Source organism: Parasteatoda tepidariorum, chromosome 2, assembly GCF_043381705.1.
Source record: "Parasteatoda tepidariorum isolate YZ-2023 chromosome 2, CAS_Ptep_4.0, whole genome shotgun sequence".
Lineage (NCBI taxonomy): Eukaryota > Metazoa > Arthropoda > Arachnida > Araneae > Theridiidae > Parasteatoda > Parasteatoda tepidariorum.
Window position 1 is genome coordinate 87,597,018 of NC_092205.1, and position 16,847 is coordinate 87,613,864.

Consider the following 16,847-nt stretch of genomic DNA (forward strand, 5'->3'; position numbering starts at 1 on the left):
ACCCCTGATACTTCCATTAATAGCTAAAAATGTATCTTTAAATTGAAACATGTGTAAAATTAGTTAGTATGTATTACAGTACAGAACCCGTTATCCGGAAATCCAAAAAACCAGAACAAAATTCGATAAATTTTCTCGCCATTTTTAAAATTTTTTTTTCTTTTCATTGTAAGATTTTACGATTTTTCTTTCTTTTTTTAGAGAGGTTTACCTTACCATCATTTTGGAAATAATCATTAGTGTATTACTTCATTGTTTTTTCTTATTTTTAAGATTATTTCCAATTTTTTATTATTTTTTTTAGTTGGGTTTAACAATTAAAAAAACGACTTTTTGTAGCGATTCAGAAAACCGGAAAAATCAGTTATCCGGAATAGCGATGGTCCCGACCGTTCCGGATAATCGGTTCCCATCTGTATTTACATTAATTAATTCTGTACAAATTTACTACAATGCGTGTATATATATATATATAACCTTATTTGTTAATTCAATATTTTAGGTTACCACACAGTTTGGGGTGTTACACCTGCTCTTCATTCACCATTGATGTCTGTAACTAATGCTGTATCAGGAATTACAGCTGTTGGGGGTCTTCTGTTGATGGGTGGAGGTGTTCTCCCCCACACCATTCCCCAAACCCTTGGAGCAGCAGCCGCTTTTATTTCTTCCATCAATATTTGTGGAGGGTTTCTTGTAACTAAGAGAATGCTTGATATGTTTCGAAGACCTACTGATCCTCCTGAATTTAACTATTTATATGCTATTCCAGGTATGGTATTATTTTTATGATTTTTTTCACTTTTCTTTCTCCTCTTTAGGAGATTTATCTTTCTTCAGAAGTTCTGCAGCCCTTTGGTGCCCTCCTGACCATTGGACTCCTTGTTCTGTTAGTTTTTCTGCATTTTCTGGACACTTAATAATTAAAAACTTATTATTTTTCTATCTTGACGTTTCAAAAAACTTGTTTAAGCTCTAAAACTTGTCAATTTATTTTCTAAAAGATGCATGGAAAAGCAAGATTTGAAGAATTGAAACTAGATTACTTTATACTGAACTATGAGATTTCTAATGCTGATTTTTTCTTTTTTTTAAAATTATATTCAGACAAATCAGTTTCATTGTATTTTCAACACTTTGATTTTAAAAATTTTTGAGCCTTTTTTTTCATTTAACTTCTTTTTCTGTTTTACTTATAGTGGAGCATGTTAACGGAGCTTTTTAATAGACTCTATTCTATTATGGTCACTTTATTGTACAGTAAGACAGATAACTGGTATCATAGAAAGCTGTAGCTTCCACTTTAAAGTTATTTTTTGAGAACAAAGAACAATACTTTTTTGTTTCTCTTTTGTTTTTAAACTTTTCTTTTTATCAGTGTTATTATTATGATAGCATTTTAAAAAGCTTTTTTAATCATTGTTTTTTTATAGGTGTTTTTATGATAGCGCTGCATTTTTAAAATGCGTTTCTGATGGAATTTTTTTTTTTAATGTTTTATGGGTAATATTTTTCTGGAAAATTTTATTTTTAGCATTAAAGTTTTGTTTTAAAAATTAAGGGGATATTGTTTTCCTTTTTTTTTTCAAACTTATAACTTCATTTTTTTTTTAATAACTGTAAGTCAGTTTTTTTTCCTTATTATCTTTAGCATTTCTATTACAGTTTTTTTCTTCTTTACCCTATGCCAATAATACAGCTAAGTTTTGATTATTTTTTAATAATGACTAAATTCTTCTATGAGAAAATGGCTGAATGTTCGATATTCGGCTGAAATCACTATTCGTTACATCCCTAACCATTAGAACAATAACTCTTTCAGTTATGTGATCACCTGTATATGATTAATAACTTTAATTTGCTTTTATTTCATAGGTACCGCTTTTATTGGCGGTTATGCTGCATTAGCTGCAGCTGGTTATCCTGAAGTTCATCAAATGGCCTACCTGGGATCCTCATTATGCTGCGTTGGGGCCTTAGCTGGTTTGGCTTCTCAAAAAACTTCCAGGCTTGGAAATGCTCTGGGTATGGTAGGGGTATCTACTGGCTTAGCAGCTACTCTTGGCGTTATGAATGTGCCTCCAGAATTCGCTATTCAAATTGCAGCTTGTATGGGTGGAGGTCAGTCATTGACTTTAGTTTTTTCTGTACAATTTTAAATAAATTAAGTTATTCTCATAGAACTACTTTAATTATTTTTTATTGTAATATATATACAGTCCGACCTCTATTTAATGAAGTCGCTAAATCCCGACAATAAGTTCGTTATATGGAAAATTCGTTAAATAGAAAATCACCTTTTGAAATACTTAAACGACACAAAACAGGTTTTAAATTCATAAACACTAGACATAATTAAAATAGCAATCCATACACCTTTATCTTGTAAATTAGTATCTACTATTTATTTATTTTACCGTACTGTTTGGCACAGCATGTCCTCATTTGGATCTTGTGCCACTAAACCCTACATTCAATCAATCAATCTACTATTTATTTTATAAATCTTAGCCATAAAAGAAATCTGCTTGGAAAGCAAGAATAGAGCAAAACATTATCCAGTGTTACACAACCATGCTATAACATTTTCAACTAAAAAAAGCTGAATTTATGTATAAAATTATAGCTGCATTTATTTGCTGTATAAAATTATAATTGCAAAGTAATTTCCAACATACATTACAACATGCATTCTTAAGTTAATTGGTTACTGATAAGACCCGTTAATTTTGTCTGAGTTTTTTGTTTGATATGCAAACAAAAAAGGAAAGGGATTTTACTGCTTTTTCTAAAATTGAAGTGGCTTCGAAAATCAATTCCAGGTCATTTCCCCCATAAAATGTGTTAACAAGTTCTGAAATATTCTACGAAATAGGGAAAGTGGTTCTCAAAGAAAAGTTTGTTAAATAGAAAATTCATNACTATAGGGGAAAACAATTTTATTACTGCACAGATCCTAATTATGATTTTTTTTTGGGGGGGGGAAGTGAAAATATTTTTTGAGTGCTTAAAAAGTACTTAAAAGGTGCTTATTTTTGTTGAAAAATCTGGCTTCGCACCCTGTTATTGCATTATGAAGATTTTTTTTCTGTAATAAGATTGAAACCTCATGAACAGTCACTCATCAAATTTATGAATATGACCAATTTTATTGTGAAATGTGACATACCAAAAATAAAATTCATTTTGAACATTGAGAAAAGATTTGCAAGAAAAGATTAAGACCTCCAACTGATATGCTCGAAAAGAGTGCCAATACAGACGCTGTCCTTGTCTCCTAGGTCAATATTTTGCTGCATTAACATCGCGATTTTAAAATCCGGCATCGCGATTCTTTTTCACGCGATTTTAAAATCCGGCATCGCGATTCTTTTTCACGCGATTTTAAAATCAAGCATCGCGATTCTTATTCACGTGATTTTGAAATCCAACATCGCGATTCTTAATCTAAGGCCTCTAAAAATTGTGTGAGAAATGAACTTTCTTGTCCTATCAACACTGATGATCAAAAGTCTGCAAAACGCAGTCTACAGATCAGTCATGTTAATAAAAGACCATCGAAAAAACAAAGAACTGATGAGAAAGTCCATAAAGGTCCTTTGACCATTAAAGAAATGTTTTTTAAAATGATGTGATACATAAAATTGTGCTTATGCATATGCATAAAATTACTCAGTTATCTAAATTATTAAAAAAAAATTATTTTAATCAAGATTTTATTTAAGAAAATAATTACCATTTATTTATTTTTATTTGAATAGATAATAATGTAATCATTATCAGATTGGCTATTGAATTCATATCATTTTTTCTTTTGTACGCTTAATGCTACAGTTATAAACCTCCTCTTTTTTGTGTTTTTGTCAATCACATCCCTGAAAGATATGCATGTTAGCAAAAAAAGCATTTCATCAAGGGACACACCACTTTCTTTCTTTTAATATCTTTAGATTTCGTTTTGCTTGTATTTAAATTCTCACATTTTTATTATTATCTTTGATTTAGCCATTTTTGGTTTTAGCTGCTTTTTAGTGCTTTTCCATTTTGACTTATTGTTTTTAAATTAAATTTCGTTCTTAATTTTTGTTTCATACTATTTCCATACGTTGATTACTTATTTAAAATGTAAGTTCTTGTAACTGTTAACTACAAAAGTAAAAGCATTTAATTAAATGAATTCTGTTTTTTGAGAATGGGCATATTTGTGAGAATGTTTCTCTGTTTCATTAACAGATTGGTTCTGATGACATAAATCAAAAAGTACAATGAATATTGTTAAGGTACCATATATGTTACTCTTATCCAGTTAACATTTAGTTATGTTATAAAACGAGAGTTTTATATTTGTTCATTAAATATTGCTGAAATGCATTTACAAAATTACCATGTGCGATAAATATCCATATGAAGAAACCATGTTACTTTGAATTCAAAAGCGATTAAATTGTTATTGTTAGTGATTTTTAAAAGTAATATTTTTTATTTATTTAATTATAACACTTATATATATTATATATATAAGTGTGTTAAAGAATAAATTTTATAAATAAAGTTTCAACTATATTTTTTAGTTTTGTGTTATTTTAATCTGATCCAGTGGCTTGATGCAATTTAATTTGATAAACTGAAATGGTATAGAAATGTTTCTTAAAATAATTGTTAAATCGTTAAAAATTGTTTTATTTATTATAAGTTTGTAATGCTCTGTTATTATTATATATTATACTGTTTCATGTGTTGATTTTAGGAGGTGCCCTTGGCTTGTACATTGCCAAGAAAATAGAAATCACTGACCTTCCGCAGCTTGTTGCTGCTTTCCACAGCCTGGTCGGAATGGCAGCTGTTCTCACATGTCTTGCTACCTACATAGTTGATTATCCAACTTTTGCTACAGATCCAGCTGCCAATGCAATCAAAACTGCATTATTTTTGGGAACATTTATTGGTGGAATTACATTTAGTGGCTCTCTAGTAGCCTATGGAAAACTCCAGGGTAAGATTTGTTTCTTCTATGTTTTCACTTTTATTTGTATAAAGTTTAGTTTCTGCTGACAGGAATTGTTCAAAAGTTCACACAAAGGTACTAATCATATATCTATATACAGTAGAGCGCCGATTATCCGAACCCTTATTATCTGGACGTCCGATTATCTGAATTATGTCAGAATTCGTTTTTTTGTTTTTAAGTTTAGAATACTATTTAACTTATCGAAAGTTTTTCTAAACTTAGAAGAATAAATAGTGTCCACTACATCTGAATACCATATTTAATTTACAACCTTTTTAAGCAGCTTTCTTATAGTAACCATACATGCATGTGTTGTTATACAGTTACCCCTTTAGCCCCCTTCAACTGAAAATTATTTTCCTAGAATGGGAGCTTCATTTTGCCAGTCTACAATGGTTGGAATGCGAAAGAAAATAAAGAAAAATGTGGTAAAATAAGCAATTGACAAAAAAATTATAAAAAGCTGAAATATGATTTTTAAAAAAAATTTAAAATGAAAAAAAAAGTTTTAAAAAATAAATAAATAAAAAATATTTAAAAATTGAAAGAAAAAAAAGGAAAGAAAATTTAAACACGCCAAAGCTATTTTAGATAGTACTACCAGTCCTAAGTCTGGAAAAGGTGTGAAGAGAAGTTAGTGCATAAATATTAATCATTTAAACTAGATTTTAAACGACTTTTCAATTATCCGAACTTTTAATTATCAGAACCACGTTTTGTCCCGAGCAGTTCAGATGATCGTCGCTCTACTGTATATATATATCACAATAAATAAATACAAAATGGGCAAAGAGAAAAACGAAGAAAATCAATAAGTTTTATTTATTGTGCATGAGGTGCAAGTATATAGAACTCGTAAAATAAGTTCAAAATGTAGAGAAAACATGGAAAAAGTAACAGAATAATGGAAGAAAATTAATAAAAATCTGGAAAAAGAGAGAAATAATCTCTTCATCAGCTCACACAATTATCTCTGCAAAAAGGAGTGCTTCCTAATATTATATCAATTTATTGTGTCTGTTGAATTAATGAAGCTTTAAAAATTACTGACAATTCTGATTTTCTGATACCAAAAAGTTGTTGAAGTTGTATAAAATTGCAAAACTTAATTTTTAAAAAAATTACATTGTTTTAGAAAGTTAATTAAAACCACTGATTCTGCTGGACTTAAAAAAACTATGGGCCCTTAGGACCAAGGTCTTCCAAATTTCTGAGTCCCTTTTTATTAAATGTGGGCTCCTATTTAAAAAATGAATTCTCTAGCTTTTTGTTTTTCATCTATTTATATTCAAATTTATAATTTAATTATATCTTTATAGACAAAACAAAGAATTTTAAATAAAGAGTTATATTTCAGCTATCAAGGCTCTTACTAAGGCTGATCAAACAATTGCATCAAATAAAAGCAACAATGTAATATGAAATTCACAATTATTATTTTTTTTCTTTTGGCTATTAGCAAGGAAGAAAGAGATTTTTTTTTTATTATATTCATATTTAGAGTTAAGTTATAATTTTGCATGCATAAATCTACAGATGTGCTTTTTTTTTGGCGCTGGAAAATTATGCATTCCAGAGTATGTGCACATCATACCTTAATCTTTTGTATCCCTTCTACAATTTGGTGTGCTTTTGCACATAATTAAAATCATTGAAAACAATATCATTTGCCAAATAAGAAATATTAAAAGTTTATTTTTAATATTTTTGGGTAAGAAATCTTATTAAAGTTTACTTTAACACTAAGTTTGTGAAAAATTATTAAAACTGAATTTGAATCCTTCCTTCAATAAACGTTTAACAAGCAGCTATTTCTGAATTATGTTATTTAATTCTTTTTTTTTAAATCACCAGGACTGTTAAATTCATCTCCCTTGCTTCTACCCGGAAGACATGTTCTTAATGGTGGACTAATGGCAAGCAATGTTGCAGCTATGGCTTATTACTTGATGTCTAGCAGCAATATTGCTGGATTAAGTTGTCTTGGTGCCACAAGTGCTTTATCTATGATTATGGGTGTTACTCTCACAGCTGCTATTGGAGGTAATAAATTCAATCATTATTTTTCAAAGTAATTGAATATAGTGTACATTCTTTATCATATATTATTTTTATATTTTGTTTATAAATTATGCTTTAAATTAATCTTTTATGTGTATTAATTAATCTGTTTACTTAAAATAATTACATATAGTTTATTATTTCATGGTTTATTTTTTTTTTTAGTTATGAATTGTTTTCCACTGTTATTTGCCTTTATTTGATTTTGGATAATATTGCAAATGTAAAATGGAAAAAGAGATACTTTTTTATGTCTGAAGAAATTAATAACAAAATTCTATTATATCACAAATTCAATTATTACATTGACTTTTAGATAAAGTGTTAAGAGGATGCAAAACCACATGAAAAAAACCTTTATGGTGCTTTTTCTGTTATCTATATCGGTAATTTGGAATTTAAATTATAGAAAAAAGTGAGTTCATGTAAACCAGAGTAAACCACAAATTTTCAAGTTTGGAAAACTTTTCAAACATGTTCCAATTCAAGCAAGTTATGGCAGTGGGAAAGCGAATCTGTCATTATTTATTTGTATTTCAATATTTTGCAGGGAGAAAAAGAACAATTCTGCAATTGGGACTTCATAAGTTTCTTTGGATTTATCTGAATTCACTTTTTCCATGATTAAAATTACTAATGGAGGTGAAACAGAATTTGCCATGTAAAAATTTTCCTGTGGTACAGTATCCTCTTAAAAGTTAGTAATCATAAGCTGTAATTTGGAACTTAATAACAAATTTAAATATTAAAATATGTCAGTAATTTAGGCAAAGTGAAATCATTTAAAAAATTATCTACATAGTATGCATATTTAAATATAATTTGCATTTATTTTATTCTGAAATATCAGCTTTAGTTTTTTTACTATATAAATTTTTTTAGCAAGGTTTTGTGGGTATATAGTAAAAATTAAATTTATTTCTTAGTCTGTACCAGTAAAATTCAAATTATTGCCCGGCTAGGTATTAAAACATTATGCAAAACAATAAATATATAATTTTCTATCGAACAAAGTATTGTTCTAAAGAAAAATTATTGCCAACTCATCAAAGTAATTTTGCAGCAGCAAAAATTATTGCTCAGTAAAAACATGCTTTTATTTTCTGATTTTATTTTTAAGCTAAATTAAAAAAAAAGGTTTCTCAAGGAAAATTGGGGATATTATTCTGATGTAAAATAATTAACCTAATCTCCCACTTATAGTAGATTTTATAATTAATTAACTTTTCATTTGATTAACTTAAATTTTTAATAAAATTTATTTATGTAGCTTCTGTTAAATGTAGGACATTTTAAAAATATTTTAATAAAAGGACAATATATGAAAGGAAAAAGGATTTAACAATCAGGGTTTAGTTTTTAATTATCCAATAACTATAAATGCAATGAGATCTACAACTTCTTAACTTTTCTATTATTGGTGATAAAGTTTATCTTTAGTCTGTGTTGATCAGAAGATTCATACTGCAGTATTACTGTCCATAAGGTTACGATTCTATCTCCATGTTCTAGTAATTTTGACTTTCTTAAAATTAAAGTAACTCCTAGATGAAATAACGAATTTGCTTTGAAGAAATACTTCCTGCAAAACTAACGCACATTTGGGTTGCACAAAAAAAAAAAGAGAAAAACCATGAGATCTTCGCATGGTTAGTCAAATGGCTGGAAAATTTTAATCAGACTGGTTAGAAATTTAATAGTAAATTGTTATGAATTACCATGAATAAATTCTATTCATTCATCTTATTTTCAATATAAACATACAACTTATAATGAAAATAACTTGTTTTCAAATGAGGTTTTTGTTGAGAAATGTTTTTATTTTATTTTATTTAAATACAAAACTACTTTCTAAAAATTTATTTGTCAAATGTTCTCAAAACAGTTGTCTTGTTTTTACAAGTGCTTTTATTTACTAGAAAATTAATTTACAATGATATTTAAATTAGTAATAGCATTAGAATAATCAATATGTCATTTGTAACAAAATGCTTGTTTTGTTTGCAACTGTTCTCCATTATACTTCTATAAAATGATTAGTCTTCAAACCCCAATATTAAAAACATATTATGTTTACTCATTTGCTAAAAGCAAATTTGTATGAGAGTATTGTACACTTTTATTGTATTTTTCTACAGTTTTCTTCAAATTTCATCCGTTATAATTTAATTAGTTTTACATATTGATACAATTCTCTACTTGTAATTTATTTTTTATTTATCTATCATATTGATTTAGTTAAAATAGTTTCTAGCATCAAAATGTATGTATCTACTTAGGAGAAGTTTTTCTGAATAAAATTTCTGCACAATAGTAAAATATGTCGTGCTAAAGCCAGTTGATTCGGCTTTATTATTAAGAAACTGATGGAGTATATGGATTTCCAAAACAATTATTTTTAAGAATAGTTTAAAATCACTATAAATCTGAATATTGTTATGTCAAATATAGGTGTATGTTGCCCATCTCTAGATACTCTGTAGGTCTTGATACTAAGAACCCGGTGCCGAGTAGTAAAATTCTTTTGCTGGGTTGGGGTAAAATCCATGTAATGAAAATCTGTCTTTATAACTAATGACTGTTATGAAAATAATTTTCTTTATAACTAATGACTGTTTTTATTTCTTATAAATTTTTTCAACCAGCCATTAATTATAACTTACATTTTATAATCCTTTTCTTAAACAGGTGCAGACATGCCAGTTGTGATAACAGTTTTGAACAGCTATTCTGGTTGGGCATTGTGTGCAGAAGGTTTTATGTTAAACAATAATCTAATGACGATTGTTGGAGCTTTAATTGGATCATCTGGTGCCATTTTGTCGTACATTATGTGCAAAGTAAGTTATACTTTATGAATCCAATGTTGTAAATTCGAATTTCGGCCAGACAATTCAAAACTAATTTTTAGGATTTTTTTTCTTTCTTACTGTTTAAAAGGCTGTTCATATGTTCTATTTGATAAACTTTACAGGACTTTTAACTATCTTGGCTTAAAATTGTTAAATGATTTTTTTTTTCCTTTCTGAAATTCATTTTAAGGTGTACTTTCTAAATTTTTGAAACTGGTTAGAATAATTAGTAATATATTTGTCACTGCAATATAAAGTAGAATGTTCTAAAATAAATTAAAATGAAAATATTTTTGGTATATAATTGTGACCAAATAGTGATATTGACTCTAATATTTTGGTCAATACGTCTTTTTAAATAAGTGGTTATGAGTGATTTATTCATGTCCTTAATGAAAAATAGAGTTAAATACCAATTACAATTATGTACATTCCAATTATATATGTATTACAATATAATTAAGTCAGCTTTTTAACAGCAGTAATTTTTTGTACATATGCATACCTAGATCAAAAAACTGAAAGAACTTATTTAATTATTAAATGAATGAATAAAATACTATAAATATAATTGAATTCTAATAAATATAGAATTTATAGGTCTGCTTTTTTTTTTCCTTTTTTTAAAAAAAAAATTATATTTTGTAATACTTTCAAATAACTTGTAACCATAGCCAAAATTGAAAAAATCTTGTGACCAATTATTTTACAAAACGTTTTCTGTTCTTTCATTAGTGTAAATTTATCTGTTAAGCAGCATTTTCTCGCTTGAATTATTTTTAAAATTAAATTTTTTTTAAACTTCTTTTTTTTTCATAATTAAAATAGTTTCTTTTTGTGTCTAGTTTTCTTTATGAACTAAAAAATTACCTAGTCTCAAAGTTATGAAAAAAGATAAAATCCTACTAAAATAAATAATAAAAAGATAATAGCAGTGTTATGTAGATTTAAAAAAAGTATTTCTATCAAATTAAAATTGAATTTTAAAAAAATCACAAAGCTTGTGGTACTGAAGAGAAATAATAGGTGAAAAAGGGTAAATAATATAAATACTTTTGTATAAGAAATAAATATTATCAAATTTTAAATCTGTTGTATAGAAATTTTTATTTTCATTTTTAAGGCCATTAATTTAAGTTATGAATTTCACTGTATCAAATAAAAATTTATTTCATAAAAACACCACTTAACACCTTTAAGATTATTAATAGTCTGTATAGTTTCTTTAACTTCTGTATCTAGTGCTAATTGCTATATTACAAGATTTTCTCTCAGAGAATTAGTGCAATATTCTTAACATAAAAATTAAATATTAATTGCACAAAACAACAAAAGAGTTTCTGTGCTTTAGTCATTTAAATTTTTTAAAATGAGGCAATTTTAATTTAATGTGTAAAGAAATGGTTAAGAGAGTTATCTATAAAATCCAACCATGTGAATAATAATAATCATCTATGGTAAATTTGATTAATAAACTACATCTGCACTAGTTATACTAGTTGTGTGACACAAAAAATGTCTAAGGTTTAAAAGTTTTTTTTTTTCTGAAGCTTTGGTGATTTGTCTCTGAAAAATTTGTGATTCTAATCTGGGTCCAGACCCATAAATGGAATCTAACTTATTCTTTTAAGTACTCATAAATGTGGCTCAGTACATATTTCATTGTATTTCCAGGCTATGAACAGATCTCTACCAAATGTTATATTGGGAGGTTATGGTACATCTAGTACTGGCACTGGCAAACCTATGGCTGTAACTGGAACACACACTGAAGTGGATGTCTCACAGGCTGTACAGATGATTAGAGATGCTAAAAATATTATCATCACACCTGGATATGGGCTATGTGTGGCTAAGGCTCAGTATCCCTTAGCAGAAATGGTTAAAACTTTAACTAATAAGGGGAAGAAAGTGAGATTTGGCATCCATCCAGTAGCTGGTATGTAAGATTGTTGATAATCTCTGCCTTTTTTTAAAACAAAGTATATTTTTCCAAAGTTTAAGAAAAGTTATTTAGAGTAACCAGTTTTAGGAAGCTAAATCTGGGGACTATCTGTCCTTTGAACTTGTTAGAATACAAATCATCTCACAAATCAAGAACACAATCAAATTATTTAAATAATTTAGGCAAAGTGGAGTGAAATTTTTCTTCCATCAAACCAACTTCCTACTCAGAGTAAGCCCATTTTTAATGCGGAAAAACAGCATAATCAATGTGCAAAAAATTTAGATTAGGTTTAAAATTTTTAATTGTCTTTTTCTTTTGTAAAATTTTGCACTCTTTTGTATTTATTTGTCCTTTGAAACTTTTTACAATTCAAAATTATTATTATTTTTTGCTAATTCATGAATAAAATTTTGCTGAGTTTAATTATTTGTGTCATATTTTTTGTAAGTTTATTTTTTTTTATTGTTATTTATCTAGTTTTTTTAAAAATACTTAGTATTTACCTAAATTATGTAGAATTTTTCTTTATCTATTTCAATCATTATTTTATATGTAGGTAAAGTATTTTGTATGTAGGTAGGTAAATCATTATTTTGTACGTTGATATTATTTTATACATTGATTTTGTATTAAACTTGAGCAAGCGTTACGTTTGTAAGAAGTAAAATTAAAATTATTTGCTTTTGCCAGTATTTTAAAAAAGGAACGACTTTTCAAAATATTAAATGCCTTATATTTTTTACAGTTTAATCATTTTAAAAACTGTGAAGATTGGTATATAAGATATTCTGTATATTGCAAGGATTTTTTTTTTTTTTTTTTTGTAATATAATATATTTTTCCTTAAAGTTAAATTTATGAGATAACTGTAACCATTTTTTGTAATTCATCTAATTTTCTATTAGCAAATATCTATTTTATTTAATGGATTTACAGTTTTGTTAAACCTAAATTCTGATTATTTTGTGCTTTTATGAAGATATTTAATGAAAATGTAGTATATTTTTATTAGCTTTTGCTGCAAGATTACTATGAATTACTCTTCATTCAGAATTAAATTCCCTTTTCAAAATAACATAAATTGTCATCTTGACTTACTGCTTGACTTTTTCCCTATCTCTAACTAAAGACTGAAAACATATATTGTGGTTTAAGTGTCCTTTATCTTATTTGAATTTTTTTTAGATATCTATGCGTGAACTAAATGCCCACGAATTTGCAGCGATGCAAACAACTATGAATTTTCTGTAATTTCCAAGGATTTGGAACAATTTTGAAAAATATGGGCAAATCTGATTTTTCTTTTTTTAGTGGCCCTTTATTTTCGAGTGCATTTTTACAGTTTGTGAACAATCTCCTAATTTTCGAAAAAAATTTCAATATAGAGATATTTTTTTAAAAAAGAATCTTAATCTTTGTTCAAAGCATTCCTAAAAATAAATAAATATATTGAATATAGAATTTCAAACATAGCCATGAAAACATAGCTCCTCATGACTTTGGAAAACAATTCTAAATGTTAATATCCCTGAATTTGATTACTGAGAAAACAATTTAATTTGATAGCTGATGTAACAATTTAATCTGTAGTTTCTGTGTAATAAATTATTAATTTGATTTTTTAATTTAGGTCGAATGCCTGGTCAGTTAAATGTCTTACTGGCTGAAGCAGGAATACCTTATGATATTGTACTTGAAATGGATGAAATTAATGATGACTTCAAGGATACAGATTTGGTTATGGTTATTGGAGCAAATGATACAGTTAACTCAGCTGCTGAAGAAGACCCTAACTCTATTATTGCTGGAATGCCTGTCCTCAAAGTTTGGCTTTCTAAACAGGTATTTTTTTTTTTAATTAAAAATATAAAATGTTAGTTGCAATTTTTTTTAAAATTATTTCTTTCTTAAATACTCTCATCTTAGTCACACTAAGTTTATAGCTCCACATAGATGTTGTATGTACTGTATACATAGCTAGTTTATTTACAAATTTTATGTGATCTTACACATATCTTATTTGATTCCCTCATTTGACTTAGTGATGCATTTTTCGCTGTTACTAAAATAGTTTTGTAATACTTTTTAAAAAAATTTCTTGTCAGTACATCTATGTTCAGCACATTACGAACTACTCGAACTTGCTATTAAACTCCTTATTCTACCTATTCATTTAGCATCTTTATTCTTTTGCTTTTTTGTAGTTATAACTGCAACATGGCATACTCTATTTTTGAAAAGACTGCATATTTTTTTTTAAATTCACCCTCAGTAAGTGAAAATAAATGATTAATGTGAAGTGTAGTGTGTAATAACTGAATTTGTAAAATTATCTTTTTCATTAGTGAAATTTTTTCCATTTTATAAGTAATTGTTACATATTAAGTGTAATTTTCAATATTAGAAGTTTTACTAAACTTAGTTACACATTTTTTTTTAAAAAAAATTAAGCTTTTGTCGATGCAATTTTTGTAAAAAATCAAATATTCAGGGCAGATATCATAGTGATCAAAATCAAATTAATAATTTATGGAAAATCCACTTCTAAAAAATTTTTAACTCTTGTAGCTTATATATACATCTACTACAAATATCTTTCATTTCTTTTAATAGTTTTTTATGCTAGTGCTATTATTGTAGAGGGTAAAAAATCTTAATTATTGGGGAGCTGGAGCTGATGCACTCCAAAGATTTTTCCTATTCTCCATTGCTCCAGCAATTTTATTGTATCCTATGGACTATCTAAAGGCCTGCCAAACTATAACAACTTTGCCCACATGCCAAGTTGTGGTAGAAAAACTGTTCTCAACATTAAAATCCATACATAATGATTTAATATCAAATATGAGGGAGGATTTATTAGTTTCAATTCTTTTCTTAAGAATGAGCAAATAACTAGATTAAATTAAATTTTTATTTTCTGTGTTGTAATTTTTTGTTTCAATGTTAAATTTTTATTTTTTGATAATTATGTTATTGTTTTAATGTGTCCCTTTTTTATGAAAACCTCAATCTTAAACTGTAAAGTGTGCATATATATGCATTAAAATTGCTGTAACGTTAGCAGAGTTGGAGCTTTATTATTTGGGAGTGGAGTTAGAGGAGCTTAGAATCTCACAGCAAAGTTTAGTCCTAATTCTTTAAACAAAGCTGAAATGTATACTTTTAGCTATTTATTAGAGTATTATGAAGCAATTTTGTTTCTTTAGGTTATTGTCATGAAAAGAAGTTTGGGGGTTGGATATGCTGCAGTGGATAATCCTATTTTCTATAAGGATAACACAGCTATGTTGCTGGGTGATGCAAAGAAGACTTGTGATTTATTGCTTAACAAAGTGACAGAAGAACTTGGGTCTTGAGAATTTTGTTAAGTTATCAAAAAAATTTGACTGACTTTTACACTGAGCTTGTCAAAGTATTTTATTTTGACTTAATTATCTCGTGTTAAAGAATCTGCATAAATATATTATGATGTATTTTAAAATGGATTGGTGAGAAAAAGAAATTTTGTAAATCATTTAATTTTTACTTTTAAAGAAAATTTAATCAATTGCTGTTACTCTTCTTGTTAATCATAATTTATTTAAATAATTTTTAATCCTTTATTTTGAAATTATTAACATATAACATTTTTACATGTTAAAACAAACTGAATCCTTGTTCCAAATATTATTGTATGAATATTATTATTGAATTGTTATAATTTAATCCAATGAGTTTAATTATAATCTACAGTTATTTTGCCTTATTGTTTTAGTCATCCTTAATATTATATTTTAAATTTTATACAAATATAATACTTATTGTTGTAATTAATATTTGATCTGAAAAAAATAATTCTTTAGAAGTATTTACGTTTTTATAGTAAGTTGAAAAGTTACTGGAATATTTATTTAAATATTGAATTTTTTAGTTTTATTTAGAGAGTTTCTCTGAATTCATCATTGTTCTTATAAATGATTTTTCGCAAATCAATAGAAAATTAATTTTATTGAAATATTTTAAAATTTTATGAGGGAGTAGCTCTCGACGTGTACATAATTGCTGTTTTTAAATCTCTTTCACAAAATAAAAAAATGTATTTCCCATAACGATAAAAAATATAGTAATAACTTGAACACTCTTTACTAAATTAAGGCAGACAATTTCAGTTTATACATTTATCCTTTAATGCTTACTAACTTTTTCAAAAAATTAAAAAATATTCCACAACTTCAAGTATTGGATACCTAAGTTATAAAAAATTCTATAGCCAAAATATAGGCCTAATTTTTTTTAAAATATATATATATAAATATGTATATATGCCAATAATAAAATTGTACTACCAGTTGTAATAGCACTAAAAAATGAAGTCTTAGATTGGACATACTGTAAACTTATTTTATAATTTTGCTCTATTTTAAGTGCATTATTTAAATTATTATAATGCTATTTAATTGAGAATAATACTGCTTCCTTTTTTAAAAGTGTAATATTGTATCTGAATATGCATTTACTCCTTCTGTTAGTGGCACAATTAGTTTAATAAATAAGTACAAGTTAAACATAAAGTATATATTTTAATATACAATGCACTTAGCCTAAGACATGTGTAACAGTTAAATAAATAAACAGTTAGTTATTATTTTGTTTAGCACTTTGGTTAAAACATTAGTGATAAAAATGACTAGAATGACATAATGTAAAGTTTATGTGATATTTTATAATTGTTTAAATCAATGTATTATCCTTTTCTTGTTGTATTAATCTTTAATTTATTGTTTCATTCATTATTTGGCTGGCAGTTTATGCTACAAAAAATAATCTTTGATAAGTTGTGCGATTAATTTTCGACTAAGAATTGTAAACAAAATTTGATTTCAATTCCGCAAAGAAATCTTTTTTTTTTTTCAATCCAAAAATCTCTTTCTACAAAGTGTTTTGTAATAAATAAACTTTACTTTAATAATGTCTCTGTTTATTTATATGCAAAAAG

The 16,847-nt window shown here is 26.8% G+C and overlaps 1 protein-coding gene across 1 annotated transcript in view; it reads left to right on the top strand.

Annotated features, from left to right (window-relative positions):
* The window catches only part of LOC107452744 (NAD(P) transhydrogenase, mitochondrial), a 29,211-nt gene extending 12,389 nt beyond the window's left edge, over nt 1-16,822 (top strand). The window contains exons 9-16 of the mRNA XM_071177011.1: nt 503-772; nt 1,876-2,121; nt 4,748-4,993; nt 6,863-7,051; nt 9,758-9,909; nt 11,596-11,860; nt 13,500-13,711; nt 15,079-16,822. Coding sequence (XP_071033112.1) covers nt 503-772; nt 1,876-2,121; nt 4,748-4,993; nt 6,863-7,051; nt 9,758-9,909; nt 11,596-11,860; nt 13,500-13,711; nt 15,079-15,228 — 1,730 coding nt within the window. The 3' untranslated portion in view covers nt 15,229-16,822. The remainder of the gene's footprint in view (nt 1-502; nt 773-1,875; nt 2,122-4,747; nt 4,994-6,862; nt 7,052-9,757; nt 9,910-11,595; nt 11,861-13,499; nt 13,712-15,078) is intronic.
* The last annotated feature ends 25 nt before the right edge of the window (nt 16,823-16,847 follow it).